The sequence below is a fragment of the Symphalangus syndactylus genome, chromosome 13, assembly GCF_028878055.3.
Source record: "Symphalangus syndactylus isolate Jambi chromosome 13, NHGRI_mSymSyn1-v2.1_pri, whole genome shotgun sequence".
NCBI lineage: Eukaryota > Metazoa > Chordata > Mammalia > Primates > Hylobatidae > Symphalangus > Symphalangus syndactylus.
In genome coordinates this window covers 28,428,194-28,454,271 of record NC_072435.2, presented here as the reverse complement: position 1 = coordinate 28,454,271, position 26,078 = coordinate 28,428,194, and the positions used below count along the sequence as shown (strand labels likewise).

General features: G+C 53.8%; 1 protein-coding gene across 3 annotated transcripts in view; it reads left to right on the top strand.

The window, feature by feature from the left end:
• Positions 1–26,078, top strand: part of AP2A1 (adaptor related protein complex 2 subunit alpha 1) — a 38,540-nt gene that overhangs the window by 5,283 nt on the left and 7,179 nt on the right. For all 3 annotated transcript variants that reach the window (XM_055236548.2, XM_055236549.2, XM_055236547.2), the window contains exons 2-11: positions 8,224–8,292; positions 8,414–8,556; positions 8,966–9,159; positions 17,799–17,928; positions 18,554–18,655; positions 21,453–21,561; positions 24,577–24,727; positions 25,102–25,270; positions 25,404–25,541; positions 25,820–26,002. In XM_055236548.2, coding sequence (XP_055092523.1) covers positions 8,224–8,292; positions 8,414–8,556; positions 8,966–9,159; positions 17,799–17,928; positions 18,554–18,655; positions 21,453–21,561; positions 24,577–24,727; positions 25,102–25,270; positions 25,404–25,541; positions 25,820–26,002 — 1,388 coding nt within the window. The remainder of the gene's footprint in view (positions 1–8,223; positions 8,293–8,413; positions 8,557–8,965; positions 9,160–17,798; positions 17,929–18,553; positions 18,656–21,452; positions 21,562–24,576; positions 24,728–25,101; positions 25,271–25,403; positions 25,542–25,819; positions 26,003–26,078) is intronic.

Here is a 26,078-nt window from a genome sequence, read left to right as displayed (position 1 = left end):
CAGTGGCGCGATCTCAGCTCGCTGCAACCTCCGCCTCCTGGGTTCAAGCTGTCCTCCTGCCTCAGCCTACTAAGTAGCTGGGACTACAGGCGCATGCCATCATGCCCAGCAAATTTTTTTGTATTTTTCATAGAGTTTTTTTTTTTTTTTTTTTGAGACGGAGTCTCACTCTGTTACCCAGGCTGGAGTGCAGTGGCGCGATCTCCGCTCACTGCAAGCTCCACCTCCCGGGTTCACGGAGATGGGTTTTTATTATGTTGCCCAGGCTGGTCTCAAATTCCTGGGCTCAAGTGATCTGCCTACCTTGGCCTCCCAAAGTGCTGGGATTACAGGAGTGAGCCTCTGTGCCTGGCCCCCTTCTCTATTTTCTTTTTTGAGATGGAGTTTTGCTCTTGTTGCCCAGGCTGGAGTGCAATGGCACGATCTCGGCTCACCGCAACCTCCGCCTCCCGGGTTCAAGCGATTCTCCTGCCTCAGCCCCCCGAGAAGCTGGGATTACAGGCATGCACCACCATGCCCGGCTAATTTTGTATTTTTAGTAGAGATGAGGTTTCTCCATGTTAGTCAGGCTGGTCTCGAACTCCCAACCACAGGTGAGATGCCCACCTCGGCCTCCCAAAGTGCTGGGATTACAGGCGTGAGCCACTGCGCCTGGCCTCCCTTCTCTGTTTTCAAGAATTCTTTTTTTTTTTTTTTTGGAGATGGAGTCTCGCTCTGTCCCCCAGGCTGGAGTGCAGTGGTGCGATCTTGGCTCACTGCAAGCTCTGCCTCCTGGGTTCATGCCATTCTCCTGCCTCAGCCTCCCGAGTAGCTGGGACTATAGGCACCTGCCAACACGCCCGGCTAATTTTTTGTATTTTTTTTTTAGTAGAGATGGAGTTTCACTGTGTTAGCCAGGATGGTCTCAATCTCCTGACCTCGTGATCTGCCCATCTCGGCCTCCCAAAATGCTGGGATTACAGGCGTGAGCCACCACTCCCGGCCCAAGAATTCTTTCTGGAAACAAAAAAAGGCCCTGATGCTCCAGTGAGACCCTGAGAAAAGGGCTGTGTGGCTGGTGCAGAGAGGGATGGGATCTGACGCTGGGGAGTGGGCAGAGGCTAGGTCCGTGTTTGCCCTGAGAGCTCTGGCGAAGGTTTCAAGCAGGAGCGAGGGAAGAGAAGGGCGGAGGGATGCGGAGGAGGAGGTGGGGAGAGGCAGGGCTCAGAGAGGAGCAGAGGGAAGAGTGTGGAGCCAGCCTGCAGGAGGATCTGAAGGGCACAGTGGGGCTAGGGGGAAGGGTCTAGAAGGTGAAAGGCAGGCTCTATGGAGGGCAGGGAGGGCAAATTGTGCAGATAAGGAGGGAGAGAGGTTGAGGCTGGGCCCAGCCTGAGGGCGTGTTCTGTCCTCCTGTCTGTAGCAGGAATACGGCAGAAGTATTATCTCACAGGGAGCAAGGGCTGGGGCTGCCTCCTATCTAGGCAGAGTCTGGCTGGAGTGGGCCTTAGGAGAGTTGGACAAGTGAGCCAATGGGAGCGGGGTGCTGGCTCCGCACTGCCCTGAGCTCTTCCATCAGAGCACATCCCACTCCAAATGGTGATCTACTGCAGTGGTGACATCGAGCCCAGGCCCTGGGTCTCACTCCAGCTTTGTCTTCTGTAGGTTCTAACCCATGGGAGGCCTCAGGAGATGATTGCCAGTTGAATGAATGAATGAATAAATGATGGAACCAGTCTTTCTTGAGTTCCAGCTGGGTGCCAGGCACTGTTCTAGGTGATGGGGCTATAGCAGTGAGCAGAAGTTCCTGCCCTAGGGTGCTCACGTTCTAGAGAGGAGATGGGCCACTACACAGGTGAATATTTCGGGGGCCAGACAGGTGGGAGTAGGTGTTGGTGGAAAATGAGGCAAGGAAAGGGCTTGGGGATGGAGTTAAGGATGATGCTCTTATATAGGCTGGTCAGAGAGTGTCGCTGAAAAGGTGGCATTGGAGCAGAGAATCTAATTAAGTGGGGGAATGGTGCATGCATGACTCTGAAAGAGGGGGCTGCCTGTGCAAAGGCCCTGAGCAGGGACTTAGAAAAGGAGGAGGAGAGGGCGGCTCCTGCCTTGGAGAGAGAGGACAGGAGAACCTGCCAGAGAGGGAACAGGGTAGATGGTGCAGGCCCTTGTGGGCTGCAGTGAGGACTTTACTTTTACTTCGAACCTGCTGGGAGCCATGGAAGGGTTTGGAGGAGTGCTGGGGTCTGACTCAAGTTTTCACATGATCCCTCTGGCCTCTGTGAAGAGCACAGGAAGTCAAATAGATTTCAATTTGGTGTCCCTTAAGAACGCGACAGATGCAGGCCTGAGCCCCAGCCCCACGCGTCTCCAGCTGGTTATTGTGTGATGGCTTTGGTCCACAAATCCGCATTCAACACCTCCCCTGTGCCAGGCTGCCCTGGGCCCTGGGAACACTGGGGACTGAAGCAGCCGTACATCCCTGGCCTCATGGCACTGGTGTTCCGATCCAGGAGGAAATGAACATGCAAACCCTTAACATGTAAGGAGGCAACTCAGGCAGGGTCTTGGTGGCCCGAATAGTTCACCCCGCTGATCAGGGGGGCTGAGCAGGAGAATGAGAGGGTTTGATTTTCTTATTTACAAAGAATATATTTTCATCACTCAGGAATAGTGATGACCTTGAGAATATGAATGGTGTAACCCAGCACCAAAATGCAAGCCATATATATGTTGAAATTTTCTTATTTTTTTTCTTTTTTTGAGACGGAGTCTTGCTCTGTCCACGCCCGGCATATGTTGCAATTTTCTTGCCACATTACAAAAGCAAAACAGTGGCCAGGTACGGTGGCTCACGCCTGTAATCCCAGCACTTTGGGAGGCCGAGGCAGGCGGATCACGAGGTCAGGAATTTGAGACCAGCCTGGCCAACGTGGTGAAACTCCGTCTCTACTAAAAACACACAAATTAGCCAGGCCTCGTGGCACACCTGTAGTCCTAGCCACTCGGGAGGCTGAGACAGGAGAATCGCTTGAACCCAGGAGGTGGAGGTTGCAGTGAGCCGAGATCACACCACTGCACTCCAGCCTGGGTGACAGAGAGACTCTGTGTCAAAAAAAAAAAAAAAAAAAAGTAAAACAGGCTGAGCACAGCAGCTCACACCTGTAATCCCAGCACTTTGTGGGGCCGAGGCGGGCAGTTCGGTTGAGCCCAGGAGTTTGAGGACAGCCTGGGCAACAAGATCCTGTCTCTCCCCGCCCAAAAAAACACTTTAAATTAGCCAAGCATGGTGGTATGCACCTGTAGACCTGGCTTCTTGGGAGGCTGAGATGGGAGGATCGCTTGAGCCTGGGAGGTCGAGGCTGCAGTGAGTCAAGATCACACCACCACACTCCAGCCTGGACAATACAGCAAGACCCTGTCTCCATATATTTTTTTAAAAAGGAAAACAACCAGTGAAATTCATTTTAATAAATTTTCTTTACCCTAGTATATCCAAAATATTATTTCAGTGTGTAATCAGTGTTTTTTGAGATGGAGTCTTGCTGTATGGCCCAGGCTGAGTGCAGTGTCAGGATCTCAGCTCATTGCAGCCTCTACCTTCCAGGTTCAAGCGATTCTCCTGCCTCAGCCTCCCTAGTAGCTGGGATTACAGGTGTGCACCACCACACCGGGCTAATTTTTGTATTTTTAGTAGATATGGGATTTCGCCATGTTGGCCAGGCTGGTCCCAAACTCCTGACCTCAAGTAATCCACCTGCCTCGGCCTCCCAAAGTGCTGAGATTACAGGTGTGAGCCTGTGTTACCCAGGCTGGTCTCAGATTCCTGGGCTCAAGTGATCTGCCTGCCTCAGCCTCCCAAAGTGCTGGGATTACAGGCGGGAGGCATTGCACCCAGCCTCCAGAAGGCTTTCTGAGGATTCAGGGCTGTTGGGGCTTGTACAGGAAGCACATCAGGTCTCGGTCTCAGTAGAGGAAATCTCCTTGGTCTAGAAGGCTCTGAAGGCCTTTGTGATGAGATGCTGGGTAATGCCTGTGTTACCTTCATAAATGCACATTAGTCCCTCCAGGGCAGGGCCCAGGTTTGACAGGATGCCTTTGCTGATAGTAACAGACCCACCCTGATCTGGGGCTTACATGTTTAGGGAAGGCGGCGTTATCTCCCCTAACCAGAAGACCGAAGGTAAGGCAGCTCCCTGGCACCATCAGCACTTCCCTTGACTCTGCCTTACTCTGCCTGGAGCAAGATGTTGGTCACCTTTGCACCCGAACACCCCTCACGGCAACAGCCACTGGACGGAGCACGGCCTGCCCCTCCCATGACCCCCCTCACCCCCAGCACCTCAGGAAACTCTGGAGAGGCTGCGTGGTCTGGCCCCACCTGCTGTGCTCTTCTCCACCCGCCCCCCCCCGCCGCCCGCATCCTCAGACTGTGCCTCTTTCATCACCGTCCGCCTGCCTTGCCTCATGCTGTCCTACCTCCAGGCCATTGCACCTGCTGGTCCTCCTGCCCAGAGCGCACCTCCCCTTGTTTCTGCCTGGTCCATTTCAGCCTCATCTTTTGATCCTCAAATCCCAGCAGCTGTGTACAGAGAAGCCTTCCCCGTCCCCCACACCGTCTCGTTTTAGCCTCTCAGCCCCGAAACGTGTATACCTCCTTCAGAATACTTGCCACTGTCCCTGTCTGCCACCACTCCAATCCAGGGATGCCTCGAGAGCAGGGTAGATGGGACTCATCCTTAAGCCTGGCCCCAGAAATCCCATTGTGAATGAGAGAATCCCTTTAAAACTCCCTCACAGGCTTGCTTGCCTCCTGTGACAGTGAGCTTATTCCCCCTGTTGCTGGCCCTGAGTGCCGGGTCATCCTTTCCATAATCCTGGTCTGTCAGCTGCCTCAGCCCTTTCCCCAGGTGCCACCCCAGTAGCACCCATACAGTATCCCTGGGCTCCCTGGCCATCACGGGCCTTTAGATCTTCGCAGAGCTGGGCCTCTGCCAGAGCCCTCCCTTTGGGGCCACAACTGCTCCTCTTTTGAAGACCAAGAGCTTTTCTTCTCTCTCTGAATTCTTTTTTTTATAGCAAATTATACCAGTTATGCAGAAGATAGCATCAAATAGATGTGGACCATTTAAAGCCTATTTAAAGGCCGGGCGCAGTGGCTCATGCCTGTAATCCTAGCACTTTACTTTGGGAGGCCGAGGCGGGTGGATCACTTGAGGTCAGAAGTTCGAAACCAGTCTGGTCAACATGGTGAAACCCTGTCTCTACTAAAAATACGGAAAAAAAAGTAGCCAGGTGTGGTGGTGGGTGCTGAGGTATGGGAATCGCTTGAACCTGGGAGGCGGAGGTTGCAGTGAGCCGAGATGGTGCCATTGCACTCTAGCCTGGGTGACAGAGTGAGACTCCGTCTCAAGAAAAAAAGTAAAAATAAAGCCTATTTAAAGAAAAATATACATATATATGCATATTTGTGTGTATATATATATATATATATAAATACATTTTAAATACAATTTAAATAATACTTTAAAAGGAGATTTCCAGCCGGGCACAGAGGCTCACGCCTGTAATCGCGGCACTTTGGGAGGCTGAGGCAGGCAGCTCACCAGGTCAGGAGATCGAGACCATCCTGGCTAACATGGTGAAACCCCGTCTCTACTAAATATACAAAAAATTAGCCAGGCGTGGTGGCGGGCGCCTGTAGTCCCAGCTACTGGGGAGGCTGAGGCAGGAGAAGTGCTTGAACCTGGGAGGTGGAGGTTGCAGTGAGCTGAGATTGCACCATTGCACTCCAGCCTGGGAGACACAGTGAGACTCTGTCTCAAAAAAAAAAAAATTAGTTGAATGTGGTGTTATGCACCTGTAGTCCCAGCGACTTCGGAGGCTGAAGCACGAGAATCGCTGAACCCAGGAGGCAGAGGTTGCAGTGATCCGAGATCACGCCACTGCACTCCAGCCTGGGCTACAAAAAAAAAAAAAAAAAAAACAGAAACAGGCAAAATTAATTTTAATAATATGTCTATATAACCCAGTACACCCAAATTATTATTTCAGCGTGTGATCAATATTTTATAATTTATTTTATTTTGTTGACACACAGATTCTCACTATGTTGTCCAGGCTGGTCTCCAACTCCTGGGCTCAAGCCATCCTCCTGCCTTGGCCTCCCAAAGTGCTGGGATTACATGCATGAGCCACCGCGCCTAGCCCTATAATTTTTACTGAAATATTCTACATTTTTTCTCCATACTGTCTTCTAAATCCCACGTATGTTTGCTGTTGACAGCCCCTCTCAGTTTGGAGTGGCCACATTTCAGGGTCTCAGGAGCCACTGGCTGGCAACTGCTATATTGGATGGTGCGGCGCTAGGGTCCCCTTAGCACTGATCAGGAGGTGCTGATCAGAGGGGCTTCCTGGAGGAGGTGATATCTGAAGTGAGGCTTATGGGAGCTTCCATAGAGGTTGGGAGCAGGGACAAGACAGGATTTCTAGAGAGAAGGATGGCACATATACTTGCTTTCTCAGTCACTGATTCATTCGTTGAATGGACATCCCACCCTGCTGGGGACTACACCCTGAAGGATGTGGGTCAGAGCAGATCTCTGCCCCTTAGATAACTAGACATTTATAGAGCACCTGCTGTATGCAGGGCACTGCTCTAGGAGCTCCCTCCTGATGCTTATAGTCTGAAGTGGGAGGAAGTTCGACAGTGGAGACATAAAATTGTGACATGGTGAAATGTACCAGAGAGGACTTTTTGAAAAATAACTCTTTAAGCAGAATAATAAAGAACTGGCTTTAAGGAAGTGAAACGGAACGGGCTTTCAGAGGTGGCAGGAGCCGAGACCCAAATGATGGGAAGATGACAGGGGAGGGGTGGCCCCAGGAAGAGCGCACAGCTTGTGTGAAGGCCCTTGAGGCAGGAGGATGTGCGTGTTCCCGGAGCAGAATGGAGGCCAGGGGGCCTGGATGGACAGTAGGGGTCTGAGGGGTGACACTGGCAGGGTGGCTGTGACAGGGGCAGGGGGCTTGATGGGCCGTGGAGTGGAGCACCCCCAGCTGGCATCACAGAGCCCAGGATATGAAAACACGAGGGAGGCAAGAAGGCCAGAGGGGAGGCTGCTTCACTGACCTGAGCGAGTGAGCATGGGGTCTGGATGAAGTGGTCACCATGGAGGTGCTCAGGACATGTTCTGAAGGTCAAGTTAGGAGGAGGTGGCTGGGCATAGTGGCTCATACCTGCAATCCCAGCATTTTGGGAGGCTGAGGCGGGAGGATCACTGGATCCCAGAAATTTAAGGTCACAGTGAGCTATGATTGCACCACTGCACTGCAGCCTAGGTGACAGTCTAAGACCCTGTCTCAAAAATAAATTAAAAAGGATGAAGCAGTAGCCCGATTGGCGTGAGGATGTGCAGGTTCTGTTTGGAGGAGAAGAGGGAACGGTGGAACCTGTCAGGGAGGGATGAAGTGTGGGTGAGTGGGACAGGGACAGGAGAAGCAGAGGGCAGCCGAGAGCGTCCCGTCGGATTGTGCTCCGAGGGGGGTGCTGTAGGGCACTGAGGAGCACGGAGGAAGCAGAGACCTGGCCTGTAGGATCAGGGGAGGCTTCCTGTGCTTATTCCACAAGCAAGTCCTGTCAGAGGGGTAGGAATGTCCCAGATAAACTGGGGAGAGATTGGCAGCCAGGGGACAGGAGGCAGTGGGGACAGGCCATGCGGGAGAGGACGAAGCCATGGCTGTGGGGACAAAGGGGGTGAGGACAGCAGCCAAGGGTCTGACCTGATGACTGAGTAGACAGTGGGACCTTCATGGCATTGAGAACTGGGAGAAGAGGCAGTGAGCTCAGTGGTAGGGGTGAGCACCCTGTGGCCAGCCAAGCTCTTTATTCATTCATTCATTCATCACATGTTCATCGCATGTGGGGAGTGGGGACAGGAGCTCTCAGGGAGCGTGTTGGGCCCTGAGGAGCCCCAAAGATCAGGGGCCACAGTGGGAGGAGGAAGGAGAGAGGAAGTCAGGGACAGCCCAAGGGTGTGTGCTCTGTGCTGTGGGGCTCAGGCAGCAGTGGTTCTTCCCTCTTTGAAACTCCTAGCCAGAGAAGGGGTCCTGGCCTGTCCTGAGCCCCAGGGCTTGGAGGCGGAGAAGATCTGCCCTTCCCGCTGGCTGGGGCCGCGCCTAGGAAAGAGAGGGCAGGTGGCTGACTCCCCAGACCCCTCACTGCCTACCCTCCTCCTCCTCTCCCAGGTAAGAGCAAAGAGGCAGAAATTAAGAGAATCAACAAGGAACTGGCCAACATCCGCTCCAAGTTCAAAGGTAGGCTGGGGGCCCAACTTCTGGCTCTGAGGGAGGAGGGGGCTGGGAGCTGGGGCTCCTGTGACCTATCCTGTGACCCTTCCTCATTTCTGGCTCCCCTTTCCTCCTTCCTCTGCCCTAGGAGACAAAGCCTTGGATGGCTACAGTAAGAAAAAATATGTGTGTAAACTGCTTTTCATCTTCCTGCTTGGCCATGACATTGACTTTGGGCACATGGAGGCTGTGAATCTGTTGAGTTCCAATAAATACACAGAGAAGCAAATAGTGAGTCTGGAGAGGGAGGTGCCAGGGCCTGGACTCCTGGGTCTGAGGGAGGAGGGGGCTGGAGGTCTGGACTCCTGGGTCTGCGGGGGAGGGGGCTGGAGGTCTGGACTCCTGGGTCTGCGGGGGAGTGGGCTGGAGGTCTGGACTCCTGGACCTGAGGGAGGAGAGGGTCTAGGGGTCTGGAGTCCTGAGTATGAGGGAGGAGGGGGTCTGGGGCTCTGGACTGCTGGGTCTGAGGGAGGAGGGGGCTGGGAGTCTGGACTCCCGGGTCTGAGGGTTGAATCTGGGGCCTGGACTCGTGGGTCTGAGGGAGGAGGGGCCTGGGAGCCTGGACTCCTGGATCTGAGGGTTGGATCTGGGGCCACTGAGTCACAAGGTTCCTAGCCATCCACGACCTCCCTCCCCACAGGGTTACCTGTTCATTTCTGTGCTGGTGAACTCGAACTCGGAGCTGATCCGCCTCATCAACAACGCTATCAAGAATGACCTGGCCAGCCGCAACCCCACCTTCATGTGCCTGGCCCTGCACTGCATTGCCAACGTGGGCAGCCGGGAGATGGGTGAGGCCTTTGCTGCTGACATCCCCCGCATCCTGGTGGCCGGGTAAGGCACTGGGGACCCGTTGGCAGTGGGGGGCATGGGGGTGATGAGTCCCAGCCAAGTGTGAGGCTCAGAGAGGCTCTGTCGCCTGCCCAAGGTCTCCCAGCCGGGATGTGGGTTAACGCTGGGCTGGGGACCCAGTGGTTCCAGTGGCAGCCCCATACTTGTCTCTTCCCGTGATACGAAGCTGACTTGATGGTGTAAGGCTGCTTCCCCGCAAAGCCAGTGGGGTGTCTCTGAACTGCAGAACTGTAGCACCTATGATAAGAGGGATAACTGTATGCTATGTGGGTGACGGCCCTCCAGAACTTCCTCATCTTCTCCATTCATTCACCAAACATTTACTGAGCACATACTATGTGCCAGGCACTGTGCTGATTGCTGGGGATGTTGTATTGTCCAGAGATGGACATGGTCATTGCCCTCCCGTGTTCATGGTCTGGAGCGGGAGACAAATGGTGATGGAAGAATTGCAGGATGAAGTGTAGAATTTGCCAGGCGCGATGGCTCATGTAATCCCTGCATTTGGGGAGGCTGAGGCGGGTAGATTGCTTGAGTCTAGGAGTTCGAGACCAGCCTGGCCAACATGGCAAAATCCCCATCTCTACTAAAAATACCAAAAATTGCCAGGGCATGGTGGCGTGCACCTATAGTCCTAGCTACTCGGGAAGCTGAGGTGGGATGATCTCCTGAGCTGGGGAGGTCGAGGCTGCAACGAGTTGTGATTGCACCAGTGTACTCCAGCTTGGTGTGCACACAGGTGGGACTTCTATTTCTGGCAGTATGGTCAACTAGTTACCCGACTCATGTTCTCCCTGAAACCTAACTGTCAATATTGGATAAAAGACGAAAGACAATATTATTTAATGGATTCACGAGGTAGCCAGAAAATGAGGAGCACACAGGCCACAAGCTAAGAGAAACCGGGCACCCAAGCAGATGAGCCATGTGCTGGAGCCAGCATTTGCTTAGAAGGCATTTGCTGAACTGGGTGAACCCGAGTATCGGTTTTGGGGCCCTGCAGCCTCTGGGAACAGAAGACAAAGCTTGTCTGAGAGTTCTTGAAGGCTATACTTCAAAGTGACAGTGACCTAGAAATAAACCCCCTTGGGAACTATGAGGAAAATTACCTGTCTGAAACGTTGGCACGGAGCAGCCCTCAGACTGGTTTTCAGCCTGACTTTACCCTGTCTGGGTAGTCCAAAAGCCCCTAAGTCAACCTTTAGTTTAAAGTGATGGAAACTGGAGGTTCCCCTAGTGCTTCACAGAAGCAAACATGAGTCTTTTCTGAGGAGGCCCATTTTCACCACAAGCTTCAGTGATATCCACAGATAAAGCTCCAAGTGATTTGAGTAGCTCACAGCCAAAAATCTGTAAACACACGACACAAGACACCATGAGGGAGAACCAGCAGAAATAAAACAGAAGGCCAGGCGTGGTGCTCATGCCTGTAATCACAGCACTTTGGGAGGCTGAGGTGGGCAGATCACCTGAGGTCAGGAGTTTGAGACCAGCCTGGCCAACATGGCCAAACCATATGTCTACTAAAAATACAAAAATTAGCCAGGTGTGGTGGCGCATGCCTATAATCCCAGCTCCTCGGGAGGCTGAGGCAGGACAGGAGAATCACTTGAACCTGGGAGGCGGAGGTTGCAGTGAGCCGAGATCGTGCCACTGCACTCTAGCCTGGGTGACAGAGCAAGACTCTGTCTCAAAAAAAAACAAAAAAGAAAACAGAAAATAACTTTGGAATTGGAATTATACAGAATGTAAAAGAAGTATATTTCATACGTTTCAATAAATAAGAGAAGCATTTTAAAATATGAGTAAAGTTTAAACAGATTTGAAAATATAATTGAAATAGTCAAAAATTGCCAGGCACAGTAGTGGCTCACACCTATAATCCAGGCACTTTGGGAGGCTGAGGCGGGAGGATCACTTGAGGCCGGAAGTTCAAGATCAGCAACATAGTGAGACCCTATTGCCACAAAAACTAAAATATTAGCCGGGTGGGGTGCCGTGTGCCTGGGTAGTCCATCCAGGAGGCTGAGGCAGGAGGACTGCTTGAGCCTAGGAGGATGAGGCTGCAGTGAGTTGTGATCTCATCACTACACTCTAACCTGGGTGACAGAGCAAGACCCTGTCTAAACCAAAAAAAAAAAAAAAAAGCAAACAAATGTTAAAAAAATTAGGTGTCTGGCCGGGCGCGGTGGCTCACGCTTGTAATGCCAGCATTTTGGGAGGCCGAGGCGGGCGGATCACGAGGTCAGGAGATCGAGACCACAGTGAAACCCCGTCTCTACTAAAAAATACAAAAAATTAGCCAGGCGTGGTGGCGGGCGCCTGTAGTCCCAGCTACTTGGAGAGGCTGAGGCAGGAGAATGGCGTGAACCCGGGAGGCGGAGCTTGCAGTGAGCCGAGACTGCGCCACTGCACTTCAGCCTGGGCGACAGAGCAAGACTCCGTCTCAAAAAAAAAAAAAAAAAAAAAATTAGGTATCTGAATTTAGTTAGCAGAGTAGACACAGCCAAAGCCAGAATTAGTGACCAGGCAGTAGAACTGAAGAAAGACATCAGAATGCAGCCCAAAGAAGACAAAGCAATGGGGATTTTAGGAAAGAGACAAAGACTCATGGAAGATGGAGAATGTCTAACAGAATTGCCATTTAGAGTTGTAGGGAGAGATTGTGACGTAGGCAGTGTTCGAAGAGAGATAATGGTTGAAAATATTCCAGAACGAATGAAAGAGGCTGATCCCCAGATTCAAATAGGCCAGGAAATCATAAGCAGAAGTACAGACTGTAGGGGGTGACTGTGGGGCAGCAAGACCAGCCAGGCATCTGTCACCAGGTCCAGGTCAGAGCTCACGGTGGCTTGGACCAGGGCTGTGGCGGTCATGTGGTTATGAGAAGGGCATGTTTCGGGAGTAGAGTCGATGGATTATACGTGCTGTGCTAGGACGAGGTGGGGACATTGAACAGGTGAGTGAATGATGGCAGACCTTTCAGCAATGTGACAAAGGTTATAGGAAAATGGGTCAGAGAGGGCAGAACCTGAGTGTGGCTTGGTCATGCTGAATTTGAGATGTGTATTAGACATCTGAGTAGGACTCTGGGGAGGAAGTTGGATTGCAGGGACTCAGGGCGGGAGGGAGAGAGATCTGAGAGAGATCGGCACCGTCCAATAAAAATATAATGCAAAATACAGGCCAGGCACGGCGGCTCACACCTATAATCCCAGCACCTTGGGAGGCCAAGGTGGGCAGATCACTTGAGGTCAGGAGTTCGGCGGGCAGATCACTTGAGGTCAGGAGTTCGAGAACAGCTTGGCCAACGTGGTAAAGCCCCGTCTCTACTAAAAATACAAAAATTAGTCAGGTGTGGTGGCAGGCACCGGTAATCCCAGCTACTTGGGAGGCTTAGGCAGGAGAATTGCTTGAACCCAGGAGGCGGAGGTTGCAGTGAATGGAGATTGCGCCACTGCACTCCAGCCTGGGTGACAGAGCGAGACTCTGTCTCAAAAAATAAAATAAAATAAATAAATTAGTGGGATGCAGTGGTGCACACCTGTAGTCCCAGCTACTCAGGAGGCTGAGGCAGGAGAATTGAGTAAAACCAGGGGGCAGAGGTTGCAGTGAGCTGAGATTGCACCACTGCACTCCAGCCTGAGTGACAGAGTGAGACTCCATCTCAACAAAAAACAAACAAACAAAAAGCAAAATGCAAAAATGTGTGCCTGTAATCCCAGCTACTCAAGTGACTGAGATGGGAGGATTGCTTGAGTTCAAGAGGCCCAGGGTGCAGTGAAGAGGCCCAGGCCGCAGTGAGCTGTGATCATGCCTGGGTGACAGTGACACCTTGTCTAAAAAAAAAATATAATGCAAGCCACATAGGTGTTTTTCTGTTTTCTAGTATTTAATATTTCAGTTTAACCTGATCCACCCAAAATATTATCACTTTGACACTGAATCAGCATAAAAATTATTCACGAGCTATTTTATTTGACATCCGTGTTTGGTGCTAAGTCTTTGGAATGTGGCGTTGTGGGCGTCTCTCAGTTTGGACTCGCCACAGTTCCAGTGCTCTGGGGGCTGTTGTATCTGACAGCATGGGGATTGATGGCAGTTAAGCTCGGGCCGGGTGAAGACCCTGAGGGCAGGTGTTAACTGGGAATCCCCAAAAGCTGGGCCCTTGAGTGGCCGTAGTGCAGCCCAGCGTGTTACGCTCTGGCAGGGGGGATGGGAGGCATGATCAGGGGTGTGGGAGGAAAATCAGGATCAGGCCATGACTCAGAACGCTGAGAACTTTGATGGAGGAGGGAGTGGCCAGTCGCGAATGCTGCCAGCAGTTTCTTTAGGACAAGGACAGGCAGTCAGCATCAGCTTGGGGGAGACAGAGGTTACAAGCCACCCTGAAGAGGGAAGAACCAGGCACTTTGAGGACTGAGAGGGAGGCCAGCGTGGCCAACATGTGTGGGTGCAGGTGACATTGTCCCTGGAGTGGATGCCGAGGGTTGGTGCTCTGCCAGGGTCAAGGGGCCAGGGTGGGGCTGCCTGACTCTAGGCTGCCCCCTCCACGCTGGAAACTTGGCCTCGACAGTGACTGGGGTGCGGAGGAACTTTATTTGGTAGGCAGACTTTTTTTTAACTTTTTATTTTTTGGAGACAGGGTCTTGCCCTGTTGCCCAGGCTGGAGTGCAGTGGCACAGTCTTGGCTCACTGCAAGCTCCAACTCCTGGGCTCAAGCGATCTTCCCACCTCAGCCCCCTGAGTAGCTGTGATTACAGGCGTGCACCACCATGCCTGGCTAATTTTTGTATTTTTTTTTTTTTTTGTAGAGATGGGGTTTTGCTATGTTGCCCAGGCTCCAGGCTGGTCTTGAACTCCTGAGCTCAAGCAATCCTCCTGCCTCAGCCTCTCAAAGTGTTGGGATTACAGGTGTGAGCCACCACTCCCAGCTAGCCTTTTTTTTTTTTTTTTTTTTTTTTTTTTGAGGCAGTCTCTCTCTGTTGCCCAGGCTGGAGTGCAGTGGTGCAATCTTGGCTCACTGCAACCTCTGCCTGCTGAGTTCAAGCAATTCTCTTGTCTCAGCCTCCTGAGTAGCTGGGATTACAGGTGTGTGCCACCACACCTGGCTATTTTTTTTTTTTTTAGTAGAGACGAGGTTTTTCCATGTTGGCCAGACTGGTCTCAAATTCTTGACCTCTATTGATCCGCCTGCCTCAGCCTCCCAAAGTGCTAGGATTACAGGCGTGCCTGGTCATTTTAACCATTTGAAGGTGTTCAGTTCAGTGGTTTCTAGTATATTCATGATGCTGTGCAACCACCACTACCACCTAATTGCAGAACATTCATCGCTCCAAAAAAAGACCCTGTACCCATTAGCAGTCCCTCCCCATTCCCTCTTCCCCCCAGCCCCTGGCTGCCACCAATCTGCTTTCTGTCACGCATTTGCCTAATGTGGACATTTCATAGAAATGGAACCACACAGTAGGTGGCCTTCTGTGTCTGGCTTCTTCCACTCAACAAGATGTTTTTCAGGTTCATCCACATTGTAGTGCATATCCGTGATTTGCTCGAGATAGAGTCTCGCTCTGCTGCCCAGGCTGGAGTGCAGTGGCATGATCATAGCTCACTGCAGCCCTGACCTCCCAGGCTCAGGTGATCCTCCCACGTCAGCCACTCCAGCAGCTGGGACTACGGGCACAAGCCACCACGCCTGGCTAATATTTGAATTTTTTATAGAGACAAGGTCTCACTATATTACCCAGGCTAGTCTTGAACTCCTGAGCTCAAGTGATCCTCCGTGGCCTCGGCTTCCCAAAGTGCTGGGATTACAGGCGTGAGCCACCGCGCCTGACTTGGTGGTTTTATTTTTTATGCTTGGATATGCAGCTTGATATTGTGTAGTTTCACCTTTTCCTAAGTAGCACCACAGCCCTTATTCCACTTAACCAAGTTGATGAATAGCTCTTATTCCTTTGTGTGGTATCCTTATCTGTAAATAGAGATGATAGAATCCGCGTCCTTAGAGGGCTGTGGTGGGGAGCGAGCGAGCTGTGCGGGACCACTTAGAGCAGAGTTTGGCCCGGAGTCAGGACTCGGGAGATGCGCGCGTGACGGAGGTGGGAAAGTGGCCCGGAGTCAGGGCTCGGGAGATGCGCGCGTGACGGAGGTGGGAAAGTGGCCCGGAGTCAGGGCTCGGGAGATGCGCGCGTGACGGAGGTGGGAAAGTGGCCCGGAGTCAGGGCTCGGGAGATGCGCGCGTGACGGAGGTGGGCAAGTGGCCTCACAAATGGAGCATTGTCTGTGGCCAGGCTTCTTGCTGGTTTCTGGTTCTAATTTGATGACCATTGGGCAGTGAACGTTTCTGTAGGGTGGGAGTCTGGGGGCAGCACTGCTGGTCTTGGTCTGCTTCACACACAGCAGTGGCCTTTCTAGACAGAGGAAGCCCAGAGCCTCTCCAGAGGGCCTGTCCCTGTGTCTGCCTCCAGCTGCAGCACACAAGGGTTCCCAGCATCTTAGGAGGCCGTAGCAACAGGCGTCAGTCGGGCAAGTATCTGCCTGGCTGATGGCAGGAGCCACCTGCTGGGTGGCTGCACATCCAGTGAGACATGTTGCCACAGGCCTTTGACTCGTGCAGGTCTCCCCTCTGAGGATTTCTCCCCTGTGTCCTTTGCTGTCTGTTGGGTGTTTTCTGGGAAACCCTTTACTGATAGGCCATAGCTGGGCCAGTCTTGACAGCAGTGTCAAACACCGGTTCTGGATGTCGGAAGTCCAATATCCATCTCACGGGGCTAAAATCAAGTCGTGGGCAGGGTTCGTCCCTTCTGGGGGCCCTAGAGGAGAGGCCGCATCCTTGCCTTCTCCAGCTCCTAGAGGCCACCTGCTTTCCTTGGCTCGTGGCCCCTCCCCCCATCCCCAAAGGCAGCAGTGTGGCATCGTCTCTCCTGCCTGACCTCTGTTCCATCCTCACATCATCTCTCTCTGACTCTGAACTGTATCTTTCCCTTATAAGGACCCTGTGATGACATTGGGTCCACCTGGATCACCCAGGATCCTCTCTCCATCTCATGATCCTTAACTTCATCATATCTGCAAAGTACCCCCACCCTTTTTTTTTGTTTGGAGACAGGGTCTTGCTCTGCCACCCAGGCTGCAGCCTTCACCTCCCAGGCTCAAGCGATCCTCCCACCTCACCCTGCCAAGTAGCTGGGTCTACAGGCATGCGCCACCACGCTTGGCTAATTCTCATATTGCTAGTAGAGATGGGGGTCTCACTATGTTGCCCAGGCTGGTCTCCAACTCCTGGGCTCAAGTGATCCTTCCACGTCAGCCTCCTAAAGTGCTGGGATTACAGGCGTGAGCCAACCTAACCCCCAGAACCTGTGAATATGTTCTCTTGGATTCAAAAGGGCTTTGCAAAGTCTGTTCCCTCACAACAGGCAGAGGGACCCTTTAAAAACCTAAGCCAGATCAAAAATACACCCATTTTCTCAGTTTGTTGTGGAGAGAAGATAAACGTGTGAATCCACCCAGAGACCTGTGGGAGTGCTGGACAGGCCGAAGGGGCCCGGGGGTAGCTGTTCCTGCTGTCGTGTTAACGTCACGCTGATTCTGTGCTCACCACCCACAGCGGCTTTCATCTCCCGATCAGTAAAAAGCCAAGTCCTCACTTCAGCCAACAAGGCCCTGCAGGGTCTGGCCCTCTGTTCCCTCCCTGTCCTATCTGCAGCCCTCCTGCCCCATGGCTCGGGCCGCAGCCTGCAGGCCTCCGCAGCGCCCAGGCCTCCTCGCTGCTCCTCCTACGCACAGGCTCCGCCTTCCTGATGGCCTTGGCACAGGCTGTTCCCTCTGCCTGGGATGTTCTGTTGCAGAGGATTTTCAGTCTTTCCTCATTAAGTTACTCTGTTTTGTTTATTTTTTAATTTTTTTATTTATTTAGAGACAGATCTAACTCTGTTACCCAAGCTAGAGGGAGTGCATGGCGCAGTTGTGGCGCACTGCAGCCTCGACCTCCCAGGCTCAAGCAATCCTCCCACCTCACCCTCCGGAGTAGCTGGGATTACAAGCCTGCACCACCACACCTGGCTAATTTTTGTATTTTTGAAGAGACTGGGTCTCACTGTTGCCCAGGCTGGTCTTGAATTTATGGCCTCAAGTGATCCTCCCACCTCGACCTCCCAAAGTGCTGGGATTACAGGCGTGAGCCACCGTGCCCAGCCCTGACAGTATTTGATGTATGTGTTTTTGTGGTGCTGTCTGAAATGTAAGCCCTGTGAGGACACGTGTTTGGACCACTTTGTTCACCACTCTATCCATGGCGCCCACAGCAGTGCCTGGTACCCCATGGGCACCCAGTAGGTGCTTGGTGAATGAATGAAGGTGCAGAGCCAGGCTTGACATGTTCCTGAGCCCTGCCAGGGACCCCATGAGGTTACTGAGATGCAATCATTTTGCAGATGAAGACACTGAGTCCTGGTGGGCCATGAGGTCAGCGCCAGATTGGATCCTGCGGCCGCCTGGCTCTCTGTCCCTCTCGCTGGCCTTGCACACCCTTCCTGGGAGGAACAGGAGAGGAGGGGAGGTGTGCAGGGCTGGAGTCACTGACTCTGTTTCCCCTACCCCGCATGGTGTCCCCACAGGGACAGCATGGACAGCGTCAAGCAGAGTGCGGCCCTGTGCCTCCTGCGACTCTACAAGGCCTCGCCTGACCTGGTGCCCATGGGCGAGTGGACGGCGCGCGTGGTACACCTGCTCAATGACCAGCACATGGTGAGCCGCCTGCCCTCACGCCCCCTGGATACCCAGGGCTCCCACCTCAGCCCTGACCCCCCTGGATGCCTGGTGCTCCCCCCTCAGCCCTGATGTTCATCAGACACCAGAAACCATGATCCAGTGTCCTTGGTACTCATTACCTGCCCAAGTGTCCAGAAACCCTCCCATCCCCATCTCTGACACTCCCCTGGCTGGCCAGGGATCCTGTCCAGTGACCCCCACACCCCTCACCAAGCACCCAGTCCCTTAGAAAATCCCACTCTGTTTCTAATACCTGGAGATTCCCCCAACAGCGCCCATCACCTGCCCACCAGCGCAGAAACCTTGACCCTGTCCCACCCCCCAGTCCCAACCCTCTAGAGTCTCACCCCTTCATGCTCCTTACCCAACTGCCTGGGGTCCTGCCAGGGACACCCCACACACCCAGGTCAGTGCTGGCCATGGTGCCCGAGGCCCCGTGGCCTCCTCACCCCACCCCTAAAGCACGCACAGTGACATGTGCACACCCCAAACCCCATCCTCCCGACTGCACACACATCCTGACCCTGTCCCGCTCCTGAGCCTCTGCTCTCAGGTACCGCCTCCCCCAGGGGCCTGACTTGTCTCTCCTCTGCCCCTGCAGGGTGTGGTCACGGCTGCCGTCAGCCTCATCACCTGTCTCTGCAAGAAGAACCCAGATGACTTCAAGACGTGCATCTCTCTGGCTGTGTCGCGCCTGAGCCGGGTGGGTGTGGCCTAGATGTTGGCTGCTAGAGGTGGCCCTGGCATCCTTATGCCCTCTGACACCCCTCAGGCCCCCACTCTCCCTGAGAGGCAGCCCAGCCCAAGGTTTACAAACTCAGCCTCTGAGCTGGATTCATCCTGGCTCGGCCTCTTTCTGGCTGGGTGGCCCCGGACAGTGGCTTCACCTCCCTGGCCTCAGCTGCCCCCTGTGTTCAGTGGGGATAATATTGGTGCCCGCCTGGAGGCACAGAGTGCTGTGGATAAAGTGCTCAGAACAGGGCCTCGCAGGCCGAGCACCCCGGGAGCCAGAGCCGCCCTCATGACCTCCTCCTTCTCCCGCTTCTCTCTCTGTCTCCCGCCTTCCCTCTTCTGGCTTTGCCTCCTGCCTCTCTCTTTCCTGTGCAGCCTCTCACTCCTGCCTGGCATCCCTCTCCCACCTTTGCTCCTGTCCTGCCCAGGAACATCCCCTGAGGCCTTGTGCATGCCAGGCTCCATGTCGGGTGACACCAGGGACACAGATGAGTCAGAACCAAGCTCTGCTCTTAAGGAGCTCCCTGTCCTGCTGGCAGGGAGGTGACTCAGTCACAGATTGTCAGAAAAGGGGTGACTTGTGCTATAATGGAGGTAGGACAGGTCACCCATAGGAGGCACTTAACCCAGCCTGTGAGTCCATGAAGGCTTCCTGGGGGCAGCGATCCCTGAATTGAGACTTAGAACACACATGCGCATCTCCTGGGCAGGTAGGAAGAGGCCTGGATTCACAAGCAAAGAGAAGAACACACCAGCTCATGCATCCACTCATTGTTTCTTTTGTTTTTTTTTGAGACGGAGTCTCGTTCTGTCCCCAGGCTGGAGTGCAGTGGCGCGATCTCGGCTCACTGCAAGCTCCTGGATTCACGCCATTCTCCAGCCTCAGCCTCCCGAGTAGCTGGGACTACAGGCATCCGCCACCATGCCCGGCTAATTTTTTGTATTTTTAGTAGAGACGGGGTTTCACCATGTTAGCCAGGATGGTCTCGATCTCCGGACCTTGTGATCTGCCTGCCTCGGCCTCCCAAAGTGCTGGGATTACAGGCGTGAGCCACTGCGCCCGGCCCACTCATTGTTTCTTTCTCAGGTTTTTTTTTTTTGAGACGGTCTCACTGTCACCCAGGCTGGAGTGCAGTAGTGCAACCATGGTTCACTGCAGCCTCCAGCTCCTAGGCTCAAGCGATCTCTCGCCTCAGCCTCCCAAGTAGCTGAGACTGCAGGTGCCTGGCTAATTTTTGTATTTTTTGTAGAGATCGGTCTTGCTTTGTTGCCCACACTGGTCTCAAACTCCTGGCTTCAAGTGATCCTCCTGCCTCAGCCTCCGAAAGTGCTGGGATTACAGGCGTGAGCCACTGCACTCAGCCTCAGTCATTGTTTCATTCATTCATCACACATCTGAATACTGCAGTGTGCCAGGATGACAGTGAGGCAGGAACACGGACCAGCACGGAGGTGGGACAGAGCTTCCTGGAGAAGGGTTTTTCAAGGGTGAATAGGAGTTTGCAATGAGGAAAAAAAGTCACATGATCTTTCTTTTTTTTTTCTTTTTTTTGAGATAGAGTTTCGCTCTTATTGCCCAGGCTGGAGTGCAATGGCGTGATCTTGGCTTACTACAACCTCCACCTCCCGGGTTCAAGCAATTCTCCTGCCTCGGCCTCCCAAGTAGCTGGGATTATAGGCATGTGCCACCATGCTGGCTAATTTTGTATTTTTAGTAAACGTGGGGTTTCACCATGTTGGTCAGGCTGGTCTCAAACTCCTGACCTCAGGTGATCCACCCACCTCAACCTCCCAAAGTGCTGGGATTATAGGTGTGAGCCACCATGCCTGGCCCAATCTTTCGTTTTTGTTTTTTTTTTTTATTTTGAGACAGAGTTTCCCTCTTATTGCCTGGGCTGGAGTGCAATGGTGCCATCTTGGCTCACTGCAATGTCTGCTTTCCAGGTTCAAGGAATTCTCCTGCCGCAGCCTCCCAAGTAGCATGGATCACAGGCATGCACCACCACACCCAGCTAATTTTTGTATTTTTAGTAGAGATGGGGTTTCACCATGTTGGTCAGGCTTGTCTTGAACTCCTGATCTCAGGTGATCACTGCACCTGGCCATAATCTTTCAATCTTTCACTAATTCCCTGCCTCCTCCCCGAACCTCTTCCTATCTGACCTTGTATTAGGCCTACGGACCCAGAAAAGGGTCAGACCCAATCCCTGCCCCTGAGTAGCTTCAAGCCTTGTAGGGAGACTACAGGAAACAGCCTCCAGGAGCCGGCGCGCTGTGTGCTCTGATGGAGGAAGCCTGGGGCATGGGAGGCTCAGAGCCGAGTGAGGAGGGGGCGCTGGGACTGTCACACAGAAGGGAACCAGCAGAGACCTTTCCTGCCCACCGCACACCAGCATTAATTGGAAAGATCAACCAGCCAGGCTTAGTCCTAGTTTTGCCCCCATACGGTGTGCCTGACGCTTCCTCGCTCCCTTCCCAGAGCCTCAGATTCCTGCTTCATAAAACCATTGCACTGGCTGGGCATGGTGGCTCATGCTTGTAACCACAGGCCATTGGGGGGCTGAGGTGGGAGAATTGCTTGAGGCCATGAGTTCGAGACCAGCCTGGGCAACATAGTGAGATCCTATCTCTACAAAAAAACCCACTAACAAAACCGTTAACACTGACAGCACCGCCCTTGGAAGGCACCATTTGCTCCACCCTGGCATGTGGACCCACGTGCCCCTCCCACCCCAGCCCCCAACTTAGTCCTTGCTCTTCCCCGCCAGATTGTCTCCTCGGCCTCCACCGACCTCCAGGACTACACCTACTACTTCGTCCCAGCGCCCTGGCTCTCAGTGAAGCTCCTGCGGCTGCTGCAGTGCTACCCGCCTCCAGGTAATAAATGCCGTGCACTCCCCAACCCAGGGTGGCCTGCCGCTGGCATCTAGGGGCCTCCTGCTCCACAGCGCACCAGATGGGACTGGAGGGTCTGGGTCAGGATTTCTCTGAAGCTGGGGCGGTTCCTCTGTCCCGTTACATGGCTGCAGTGGGGGAGGCGAGCGGGCAGCCCGAGGCCCAGCGCCTACCCTGTGCAGCATCATAGATCAACCTCATAGCTGAGGTCCCTGCTACCCGGGCTCTCACTCCAGCGCTGTTGCGAGGGACTGTTACTGTGCCTGTTTTATAGATGAGGAATCTGAGGCTTGGAGAGGGAGCTCCTGGCCCAGGATCACTCACCCGCTCAGTGGGTGATTGCAGGCTGTAGTGTCTGAATTACCGTAGCCCTGTTAGGGGTTTTCACATCTGGTGAGAACCTTCCCTTACTGCTCACAGTCACAATAGCCAGTGTGTATGAAACTCCTGTAGTGAGCCAGGCACTGTGCAGGGGGGGCGCCTGCACCTGCCGAACAGAGCTGGCAAGGAAGAACAGCCAGTGTGATATGCACACAGCGAAACTGAGGCTTGGAGGTGAGACATCACCATTCTAGGCAGTAAGTGGCAGTCGGCCCCCAGACTCTCTGCTCTAAACTCCTCCCTCTGCCACTGAGCTCTCCTGAGCTTCTGTCGCCTTGGCTGACTGACCTCACGGAGCAGTTTCTTGGGACCCTGTGCTGAGGGGCTTGGCACACAGTAGGTGCTAATGCACTGGTTCCCTCCGTTCAGCCAGCATGCCCAGCACCTGCCAGGGGCCAGGGCTGATGTACGCCGCCGAATCTCTGGGTGTGCATGCCTGTCTGTGTGCATGCCTGCGTGCGTGCATGCATTCGCCTGTGTGTGTCAATATCTGTCCGTGTGCATGTATGTGTGTGTGCATCCCTGTGTGTGGATGTGTCATTGTGTGTGCATCTGTATGTATGCGTGTCTGTGTCTATATGTGGCATTGTTCATGGTATCTCTATGTGTGTACATGTGTATGTATCAGTGTGTGCATCTACATGTGTACCTGTGCATGCAAGTGGATGTGTACACGAGTGTAGATACCTGTGTGCATGCCTGTGTGTGCGTGTCCCAATGCTTGCCAGCATCTATGTGTGTCCATGCACGTCCCTCTGCACAGGATGTGTGTGTACACACTCTGAGTATATGATATGGAGCTGACACCAGAGGCCCATCTTGTGTGAAGCCAGTGATGAATTATGTTGTGTGGCCCTGGGGACATGTCTTCCTTCTCTGGGCCTCTTTTCATCCTGTCAAGAAGGGCTTAGGTCATGCTCTAAGCCCATGACTACCCCAGAAGGCCCAGCTGGTAATTCTGGGGTACACTCAGGGCAGGCACCTCACCCACTCCAACCCTCGGTGGTGTAGGAACTGGAGACACAGCCTTGTCCTGAGGCTGGGCCTGAGGACACACCAATCCTGTGTCACCTCCTTTTCAGCAAATGGTGGTGGGCTATTGCCAATTTGTTTCCAAGTCATTTTTTTCTCATATGCATTATGAAAAGTTTCCCAACATCCAGATAAGTAGAGAGATCTCATTACTTAGACTTCACATTTTGCCATGTATGCATGCTTTTGTTTATTTTCTTCTGAAATATTTAAAACTAAATTACAGACATCATGATGTTTTGCCTTTAAATATGTCGTTCTGGGCTGGGCACAGTGGCTTATGCCTGTAATCCCAGCAATTTGGGAGGCCAAGGTAGGAGGATCACTTGAGCTCAGGAGTTCGAGACCAGTTTGGCCAACATGGTGAAACCCCATCTCTACAAAAAATTAGCCAGGTGTAGTGGTGCATGCCTGTAGTCCCAGCTACTCAGGAGGCTGAGATGGGAAGATCGCTTGAACCCAGGAGGCGGAGGTTGCAGTGAGCCAAGATTGCGCCACTGCACTCCAGCTTGGGTGACAGAGTGAGACTCTGTCTCAAAAAAAAAAAAAACCAGAATATATATCACAGTACAATCTAGGATCACATATTCAATCGGATTCTGCCAGGCTCAGTGGCTCACACTGTAATCCCAGCACTTTGGGAGGCTGAGGCAGAAGGATCGCCTGAGCCCAGGAGTTTGAGAGCAGCGTGGACAACATAGTTGCCCTGTTTCCAAAAATAGGGTTTAAATTGGATTCTGTCTTTGTTATTTCTCATAGTCTGGACTAGCCCCCACACCTGTTTCTGGAGAAACCAGGAGATGCTGTTGCCGTGTGTCCCATGGTGGCAACTGGGCTCATTGCTGTCTTATGGTGTATTTTAGCTTGTTCCTCTATCTGGTGAATTTTCCTGTAGACCTGCAGATCCATTTTTTGCTGGAACACTTGACAGCTCTTGTATACACTTGAAAACACGTCACATTCTAGGAAATGTAGTGATTGGTGTTCCTGTGAGCTTCTGGCTGGCATCTGTCAGTGGTAGAGAGCTCTGGGGGGTGAGGGGGTATCTGGTTGAGCCTTGTCTCCTTTGACCTCCCAGCCTCTAGGCCAGGAGGATGGCACCGAGTGTGCCTGCAGTGGTCTCTTGCTGAATGGACACTTGGGTGGGTGGCTTGTGCGTTTTTGTCAGAGGCTGCTCGGCACTCACACTAGTCCTTGGGAAGGCCTGGGTTTGGGGGCATCTCTGGGGAAGGTTCCTGGAGCTTCCTTTGCTCTGTGAGAAACCTAAGGAGCCTCAGAGCTGCAGATGAGGAAACTGAGGCTCACGTGGGTGGCACCTCTTGCCCAAGAGGGTCAGAGCAGGAGGAGAGCCCAGGTCTGGGGATAGATCCTGTATCTCCAGAGGTGCCTTGTCTCACCTTCTCTGCTGGGCTGGGAAGAGGTTGAGGGAGCAGAGACCCTGGCCCTGAGCTGCAGAATTCTCGAGGGTCAGAGGCACCCCGAGCTCCTCCCTTGGAAGACAGGAGCTGGGGCATGGCCACCACCCCAGCAGGTGTGCCAGGTGGGCAGGACACTCAGCCGGGGGCATCCCCTTCGTTTCCCCAGAGGATGCGGCCGTGAAGGGGCGGCTGGTGGAATGTCTGGAGACTGTGCTCAACAAGGCCCAGGAGCCCCCCAAATCCAAGAAGGTGCAGCACTCCAATGCCAAGAACGCCATCCTCTTCGAGACCATCAGCCTCATCATCCACTATGACAGGTGCCCGCCTGGGCCCATCAGGGCCTGATGCCTGGGGCCAGGAAAGAGGGGCGTGGAGGCCCAGACTCCTGAGTCCTAGGCAGAGGGCGGGGAATCTTGACTTTTAGGCAGGGTAGGAGGAGGATGGGGCTGTGAAGTGTCACCTGTAAGGTTGGTGCTGGGGCCCTTCCTGGGGGCAGAATTGCTGGGTGTCTTTCTCTGGGCTCAAAGTCCCAGCTGTCTGGGTCACTGGAGGTGCAGGACTGCGATCCAGGGCCGGCAAGGTTGAGACCTGGATCCTTGGGGGCTGTGAGATGGGTCAGCTGGGGCCGGAGTCCTCCACCTCCTCCTGTCAGTTTCTCTCACCATCCCTCTCTCGTGGCCCCTGCTGGCAGTGAGCCCAACCTCCTGGTGCGGGCCTGCAACCAGCTGGGCCAGTTCCTACAGCACCGGGAGACTAACCTGCGCTACCTGGCCCTGGAGAGCATGTGCACGCTGGCCAGCTCCGAGTTCTCCCACGAAGCCGTCAAGACGCACATTGACACCGTCATCAATGCCCTCAAGGTGTGAGCCCTTAGAGCCCACCCCGGGCCTGCCACCCCCCTCAGAAAGACCAGAGGCTCAGAGGCCCTTGGGTGGCCAACCCTGTGCCAACAGGGAGTCTAAAACACACCTGGGCCCTGCTCTCCGCCCTCAGACGGAGCGGGATGTCAGCGTGCGGCAGCGGGCGGCTGACCTCCTCTACGCCATGTGTGACCGCAGCAATGCCAAGCAGATCGTGTCGGAGATGCTGCGGTACCTGGAGACGGCAGACTATGCCATCCGCGAGGAGATCGTGAGTGCCGTGGGGTGCAGGCTGGACTCTTGGGTCTGAGGGAGGAGGTGGCTGGGGGCCTAGACTCTTGGGTCTGAAGGAAGAGGGGCTGGAGCCTGGATGCCTGGGTCTGAGGGAGGAGGTGGCTGGGGGGCCTGGATTCCTAGGTCTGAGGGAGGAGGGGCTGGGGCCTGGACTCCTGGGTCTCCAGATGCGGGCAGTGGTGAGCCCAGATCCAGGTGAGTGAAAGCCCGACGTGGCCTGCAGCACTCTCTCTCTGTCACACGCTCCGGCGGCAGGTCCTGAAGGTGGCCATCCTGGCCGAGAAGTACGCCGTGGACTACAGCTGGTACGTGGACACCATCCTCAACCTCATCCGCATTGCGGGCGACTACGTGAGTGAGGAGGTGTGGTACCGTGTGCTACAGATCGTCACCAACCGTGATGACGTCCAGGGCTACGCTGCCAAGACCGTCTTTGAGGTCAGCATCCCTGACCCTGACCCCCATGACCCCACGACAGGACCTAGAGGCAGAGCAAGGATGGCCAGGGCTGTGG